General features: G+C 35.0%; 1 protein-coding gene across 1 annotated transcript; it reads right to left on the bottom strand.

Annotated features, from left to right (window-relative positions):
• Window positions 1–4629: 4629 nt before the first annotated feature.
• On the bottom strand, window positions 4630–8296 carry LOC117330753 (7-alpha-hydroxycholest-4-en-3-one 12-alpha-hydroxylase-like). The gene is made up of 5 exons (XM_033889224.1): window positions 8226–8296; window positions 7046–7237; window positions 5993–6921; window positions 5620–5798; window positions 4630–5420 (listed from the first exon to the last, which is right to left on the bottom strand). The coding sequence occupies exons 2-5, from the start codon at window positions 7123–7125 to the stop codon at window positions 5130–5132; spliced, it is 1479 nt and encodes a 492-aa protein (XP_033745115.1). The 5' UTR covers window positions 7126–7237; window positions 8226–8296; the 3' UTR covers window positions 4630–5129.
• Window positions 8297–8578: the final 282 nt, after the last annotated feature.

Raw genomic sequence — 8578 nt, 5'->3', positions numbered from 1 at the left:
TTTCCAGATTTACATAAATTCCTAATTCAATACGCAAGTTGTTTGTTGATAACTAGATTTTTGTCAATACCTTACGGTGTTTCTTTGAAAATACTTGTTCAAATATTCTACAACAACATAACTTGCTATATGTCTATATATGTGACAATTGGAAGCATCTTCTAGTATAAGCGATAAATTATGACATCCTTTGTATCACATAGTTTGCCCTGTATAAGATTGGGGTCAGTTAATCTAAGACGTACAACGCATGTGATTTACATATTTCCTTACCTCACACTTGCTGTTATTTTATAATAATATGCTTTATTGTCTTTTAAGAATTTCAATCAACGAAACCTACCACGAAAGAACTAACCTTCGTCGAACTTTAACACACATATCTCAAAAAAGCAATGGTGGTATTTCAAGATTTTGGCACTGATTAATTATATTTTAGCAGATATAAGATGGAAACACGCAACCTGAATTCCGAGAGCAAGAAATCCGGACACAAAACGTCACAGGTGAATAACACTAGGTGTTCCTGAAGTAGAGCCGTCTTCTGCTACATCGTCGACACAATCCAATAAAATCTAGCTGATGTTACGTTCTCCCTTAATCAGACAGAGCTCATAGAAATAGTTTTCAGGTGTCAGGTCTCGGTAGCATTAAAGCATTGCTTTTACACAGCGAGAGATTCGGTTGGTAAATAAACACATAGCGAAAATGATTACCTATGTTTTTATGGAAAAAGTGATCAGAGGAAAATGTTTTAATAAGAGTACTGCTCTGATATGTAATATTTACAATATGTTAAGCGTAAATGCACGAAATTGTCTTTAAAGAAAGGTGTTTGTTTGCCTTGAGCAAAATTAATATTTGATGTAAAAGGACCTAGGTTAATATATGTCTCTTAAACGTCACTTAAAGTAATAACTTCAATTCCATCACAAATTCCGATTCTGTAAAGAGATTATAGAATAATAGTAACCACTCCATGATTTCCATCAGAGAAATATGATTGATAAACAAGTATACCCAGTTGCAATTAGAAACATTAATTGGTTGAAAATAACAACCATTGGTTAAGTGTTACACTAAAGCAATATGCTCCCTTTAGAGTCGAAGAGTAAGATTAGTTGCTCTGTTTGCATTCATTGGTGTACATGTACATGCACTTTTCCTTTTTATTTTGCCATTAGCAAGAGTTAGATAAATGTACTTTTCCATTTTTCTTCTTTTGTTTTCGCTATAGATCACCTTTAAGCAGGAGTGTGTTTATGGGAGAGTTTTGTGCGAGTGTGTACGTGCGTGTGGATGTTTATGTAAGGACGGTGTTTGTGAGAAGGTGTGAGTGTTTGTACAACGCTGAGTGTGTGTTAGTGTGTGTATGCTTCAAAGCGCCAAGTTAACGTTTTATATATATTGCAAACTAATTGGAGTTATTGACAACAATATTTATATGAATATCAAGGAGCAAATAAGATGAAATGAAAGTGAAAGAAAATGAGAGACATACTACTGGAAATTTCACTCGAGAAGAGGGATGAGATTCGGGTCCAAACCCTGTTATCTCTAACATAGAAAACTTAAACATTATTGATGAACGGTTAAAATGGTATTTGATGAACGGTTAAAATGGTATTTTGTGAACTGTTACAGATGTTGGTTTGAATGAGACGTGTACATTCTAACAATAATACGATCCGGTTTTAATGTTTTTGAAAAACGAAAACTCGTAGTATTACGGTTTTTAGAATAAAACAACGTACGTTGATTTAAATTGAAGCTGCCATTTGCGATATAAAGCAACGTTAAATGAAATAATATTGCCATCTGCAGGATCAAATGGCGGTAAATTAAACTTTACTGCTTAATGGAGAAAAAATACAGTAAATATAATTCCTCTATCATCTGGGATTTGAAACGACGGTGGATAGATGTCCTCTTCTATCTTGGGTATGAGAAACGACACTGATCGGAATTCCATTTTTTTTTACTTTATACGGGACCTAGTGAATTTTATTTAATTAAAATGAATAATTTCCGGCCAATTGTTTCCATATTGCCGTCTTACGAATTCTTTTAAATGTAATCATGAATGGATTATATTGATACACTAACACCATTCTTATATACGTGCAATGTACTACCAGCGCAATCCAGTATTGTTTTTATTGGCGTATACCTCAAAGTAATATGCCTAAGAAGAAAAAAAATCATCTCTTTCCATAAAACACATAATTAATGTATCAGTGCAACGTTTCTTATGTGAAACGAGTTTTTTTTTTGCTAGATAGAATGAACTACTAACTCTCATTGACGAGGAATAAATAGAATATACGGTCTATACACCTTCTTTGAAAAAGACATGTCAAAGCATAACAAGAAGGAATTGAAGTAAATGATGTGGGTTTGGATTTTGGCAGGTTGTCCCATTTCGACACTTTCCCTTCCGTTATTATTGATATTTGTACGTCACCAACGTGCATAGGTTTTCCAATCTGATATGGCGGTCATACATTACCTCCGTTCCAGAGAATCGAATGCGGGCCTGGGAAGGTTTTCTTACACGTGTTCAGCATGTCGTTTTTTCTGGCCCGAGGAAAGAACATTGATTGCTTTCTCTTGATGATTTCTCTTGAATACAAGGAGTATGTTTTCTTTTCACCATGGGAATCTTCCATTACTCTTCCAAATTGTCTCACACACTAGACGCGACCTGTCTGACACATATAAAGCTACATATTATGTATTTATTTATTATTATTGATTACACTATATCTTCTATTTTATACACTTTACCAAACAAACAGAAATAAAATTGAATAAAATTTTCGAATTGGTCCAAAATAAGGGGAAACATTCCTATAATGAGAGCTTTATGGATTGTGTAAATGTCTGAGAATGGCCACATCATGAGAAAAAAGTAGAGTATGTCTCGCTTATATTTGTACGTATAAATATATGCTTCGGAAATATAATTGGTTGTCGTTCAGGTCTTTCTCCATTTCTTCCATTTAGAAATATACTCTGGTTTATTATTAAATAACTGAATAATATATTGTAATAAAATAACATAGGTGTTAAAAAAGATGGGGAAAAACACTAAGTACTACATTTACACCACTTCTTGCAGGCTAGTTCGTCTACTCATATGAAACATAACTTTGTCACGCAAATTACATGTCGTTTATCCAATTTAACCTATTGTTTAATTGATTCATGTTGTCCTGTCGAGCTTTTTTGGTCCTTTCATAGATTTCTGTCTCCTTATTTCCCAGTAATGCCTTCGCTACTTATTGTTTATAAAATAATACTACCTGTGCACATTGGACATTGGACACATTGGAGAAATATTTTTAAATCGTTTTTCTAAGATCATCAGGATCCCCTAGCTGGAGCACATCGCTAAGTCGGTTAAGCTCTACGATAAACTTGTTCTTTCACGCTCTCATAAGATTTGGCATCGAATCGGGAAAATCGTGGCAAACTTTTTTGACAAAAAAATCTATCACGATCCTTCCGATCATCACGATTTCATCAAGATCTAAATAGTTCTATCTCAGGACCACTTTAATCAGCAACTCTTCTCTCAAATCCCTGTTTGGTTTGAATCGTTGACATCTTAGATAGCTTAGACATCGTAGTCAAATGTAAACATGGTTTGGACTTACTGCGTAGAGAAGTAAAACTCACGGAATAAATCGTTGAGCTCCATGCTTTGTTTGAATCCTGGACATCGTAGACAAATGAACTACGATAATCGTGTGTCGAAGTTAACAATTTGAACATTCGACGTCAAGATATTTGACAGCGGAATCACATCGAAATGTATTTAAAAACCATGTGTATATAAAATACCAGAAGACAAATTTCAACTTTTATATGAAATTTATTTTTCAACAATTCAACATCTGTGTTGATCAATGTTGAAGCACCAGATATTCATAAGTTCGTGTATTGGACGCAATGACAATTAACTTAAATAAATAAATGAATATTTGTACAAATGACATTTTATGATAATAGATAATACATAAATATTGGAATTGTGACGAAATGAAATACATAAATAACTCTATTGAAACACATTTTTCAAGTAGGTACGTGTATATACAGATTCTACTATCAAGTAGACACCCTTTGAATGGACAGTTTGGTCCGCTATCCTCAGGTTATGAACAAAAACAGGTCTTTTTCGTGGCATCAAATATGAACTGATATTGATCATGGAACTGTTCTAACAGTTAGTCATGAATTGATTTAAATAAATAAATAAATAAATTGAAACGAAATTACCTATAAAACGCAAAAAAAACTTTACTTGGAGACAGATTATGCGTATACTATAGAATGTGTATCTGGGTGGCGAAAGTGATATACACCGTTTAGTCGCTATGCGTATGGCATATACTCAATACATTAACTTACAAAAATAAATTCAATACTTGAAATGCGTGCTATTGTATACTCGAGGGACATATAAAGATATAGATATACTTATGATATATAAATATACAGATATCTGTTTTTGAATTATTTAAATCACTTTTTACGAAAGTCTTTTCTTTCCGTTTTAAAAATGATATAAAATATCCTCCGATGATTGCTAGTTATCATACAAAAATTGTGTTAATATTTTTGCACACTTTTCGCACAACTCATTCAAGTGATGAGATAGCTTCTTTGCACTTTTACCCGTATCGATGGATGAAAAATGGCGAAAACATGCAATGAAATATGATTATCACAACTGTGCCAGAATAAACAGTAAGTGCGAATGAGGAATGAATTAAAATGCGAAAAAACAGCACATTTAAAAGTCACGACAATGGGACCTGTTGCAATTAAACATCTACATGTAACTTTGGCATTTTAAAATGATCTGCGCGGACACACAACCACGACGAATAATTGTCACATATAGTAATAATTAATAATTAATAATAATAGTAATAGTAATAATCATAATAATTATAATAGCACTCTCCGATTAGCAAAACAACCTTTCAAACATCAATAAATAAAATAAATTAGATTTAAAACATTTTTTCACTGTTCACATGTCTCTATCGTCCTTACAAGGAACAATTATACTTTCACATTGCTTTCCCAAGCAGTCCATCGTAATTCCGTTCAAAGTATCATGAACTGAAAGCTAATGTGTGCGTATTTTCCCTCATCCTGTATCTGATCTGTACGTCATTGGTTGGCGGCAGAATTTCATGTCCATAGTATTTCACATCCAGCTCGGTTGTTTCACCATCACAGAGTTCAAAGTCAAATTTGTACACGAGTGATAATAGGAACCACTTTCCTTGTGTGATAGCGTACTTTTTACCAGGGCACAGCGATCCAAAGGAAAGAATCGGGTTTCTGATCTCCTTGCCGTACTTATAGAATTTGGCATCAACAAATCTGTCATGTTTGTAGGACTGGAAAATATAAAGGATACAGAACATAAGTATATTTTCATATTAACACTAATAAAATTATTAATATGATATGAAGATAATTGGTAGATCTTGAGATTACCGAGAATATTCAGAAAGATTTTGTACATTACGAAAAACGTCTTAAATGTTTTAGAGATTTCCTCGGGTATATTTTTGAATAATCGAAATCAATGCCTACCTCTGGGTTTTCGAAGATCTCTGGATCCTGATGAATTGTGGGTGGGTACATTGCAACCTTGTCTCCTTCACGCAAGTCGTACTTTTGACCGTTGCTCATCTCAAATGACGTATCGGCGGTTATAGCACGGACCATGAAGACACCGCTGCACATGCGTAATGTTTCTTTCGTGTTACTGTCTGTAAAATATCAAAATTAACAAAATTAAGTCAAAAGTTATGAAACGATAATAGCAAATTTATATCAATACGTGTGTAATTTGTTATCATTTTATCAGTTTTGCTTATATATTGTATAATTCAGCGGTATTGACATTTGTCAAAATTCATTATTGAAAATTAATGTTGGGAAAATATAATGAAAATGTACATACCTAATAGAACCATAGAGTCGACGTCTTCCAGGGTCAAGACAACCTCTCCATCCTCGTTGACTTCTCCGTTTGAGAGTTTTGTGTCGACGACGTCCTGAATCTCTTCCCTCAGAGCATGGAGTGCTTCTTTGTGCTGCATGAGGTAGAGCACGGACCAGAACGCCATCCTAAAAGTGTTGTAGTTTACGTGGAGGTAAACCAAGTTGTGTCCAATAATGTCCTGTTCCGACTGTCCGTTCTCTAACATGAATTGCGTTGAGAATCTGATATATTCTGAAACATCCTCTCTGCTTAAGAGTTCAGCTGATTCGGGCTGCTGACACAACACACTCAGTGCCTTTAAAGCCTTTGGGAACATGTTCACGGGCATTCCCAACCAAAGATAATTGAAATACTTGTGGAAAAGGTCAAAGTTTTTATAAACGGTTAAAGGTTCGAATACGTCTGTGGACTTTCCCTTGCCGAAGATTGTGTAGAACATACTGACAAATAACGTTTTGGAGTTAAACTGCCGAAGACCGTCCGTTCTCCATTCTGTTGAAGGCCCAAATCCTTCTGTGCTTGTTACCCCAATGTGCGTAGCGTTCAAATGCTTGGAATACTGTTCCATACCTTTGTGTAAATGCGATCCGCGAACCTTTTTAGCTGCTTCTTTCAACATTTTCTTTGCATCGATAAGAGCAAAGCTGAACACATTGTGGTTCACTTGTTTCTGGATCGGGTCAAAGTCAAAGCTTGTTTCTTTCACAAAGGACTCGTACGAATGTGGATCCATAATTACTGTAAGATGCTGATGAAGGAGTCTGATTGTGAAGATGTCTCCGAGCTTCTTCTGTGTTTTGTGAAGATATTTTACGGCATGTTTAGAAAAGTCAGCTCCATTTCCCCAAATAAAATGTCCTTTTGGGATCGGTGGCTCACTGCTTCTTCTGAAATAACAAAATATTCGGATTAGTATTTTATAACACATTCCAGGTTCAATTTTTGACGAAAACGACAATTTACCTGTTTTTGGAATGAAAATGTATCTGAAAAGTGATCAGGTATGCTTACCTTCTCCTGTATAATGTCTTGAGATAGGCGACAGTCAAGACCACTGCGACTATGGCGAGATATACTGATGCAGCAACCATTTTTGTGATGTATTCTTTAATTGATGGATTAAATGAAGTATTGATTGTTGATTAAGACGTTGTACACAGCAACAGATTTCTAGTAGTTGATATAGGCGTTGCGTAATGGATCCTGCAAAGATAAAAATGATACAAAATATAAGTTTATGATATTGAAATACAATTGATTATACTATAAAACAGCGCCGAAACGTTTCTGGTTTAGATTGTTCATGCTATCGTGCTTACTTGACACACAGACTGTCACGCCGCTGATAAACGTGTGTATTACAAACTAGCCAGAGTTGTAAATGAAAGGGGATTTTCCTTGGGCTTCTGGAGATTAGACGTCAGCGATATAAATAGCCAGTTTACACATGAAATGAAATTTTTCATGAATGACCAGCAACAGCACAAACTACCGGGAAATCCCGGAAACTGCATGACTGTTTAAACGTGTAACTAGAGGAGATAATTCGCTGACAAGGTAGGTTATTGTTTAGCACTGATAATGGAAGAGCAAACATTGAGATTGATATCAGGTTATCGCCGGCTCACTGGGCTGGCGTTTCAGATACGCCTCTAGAGTGATTGACATTTCAAATCATCATAACATAACGGCATGCTCGGTTGTTAAGCGCGTGGTATAGTTTTTTGTTACGTAATAATGCAAAATACGACCGGTCTATAATATCATGATGGCAATACTCCGATTTAGTCAAATATTGGTAAATTGTCAATAAAGATATTAATATGAAAATACGAGCTTGAGGTTAGTTTTTTTTTATATCATTCAACTATATAAACCAGAAACATTTGAGCTATAAACATTTAAAACAAATTTTAGAAGAAACCTAACAATTTTGAAAATAAAATTACTACATGTATTTTAAAAACACATGAGTGATCCGATCACATGAAACATGTTATACAAACCGAAAAACAGGTACGATAACGATATTGATGTGTTTAAATAACACAAATCACTTGTAAATCCCAGAGCTAAGATAATCCATAAGGCTGACACAACTGTCAAAGTATAACATCCATGTAAAACTGGACACACACTGTTATAATGTAATGTCCAGTCCATGACCATCTCACGAGGCAGGTATACTTACTCGTTGCGGTTGATCGTAGATGCTGGTTCTGGTTTGATTTGGTGTGTACCTCTGTATTTATAGACCACGCTCAACCATTGTTTTAATAGAGCCTCTCGCCTTATTGGCTCAGCGCGACGGAAGTGAAATTTGACTGGCATTAGTCATACTGATCCTGAATGAATGTGGGCGGAGCTTAAACACTCGACAGCAGCGAGCGTACGTTTCAGTGTGTATATACAATATTTTGTTATTCCGACGAGATCTGTGTAATACAACGTTAAAGGGCCGATTGTGAAGCCGGTGAATTACTCTACAGCGGCTTCACAACACGTATCGTGTCTGTACGCTCAATTTTACACTGGAAAATCTTC

The sequence above is a fragment of the Pecten maximus genome, chromosome 7 (genome assembly GCF_902652985.1).
Source record: "Pecten maximus chromosome 7, xPecMax1.1, whole genome shotgun sequence".
Lineage (NCBI taxonomy): Eukaryota > Metazoa > Mollusca > Bivalvia > Pectinida > Pectinidae > Pecten > Pecten maximus.
This window is presented reverse-complemented; position numbering and strand designations above follow the sequence as displayed.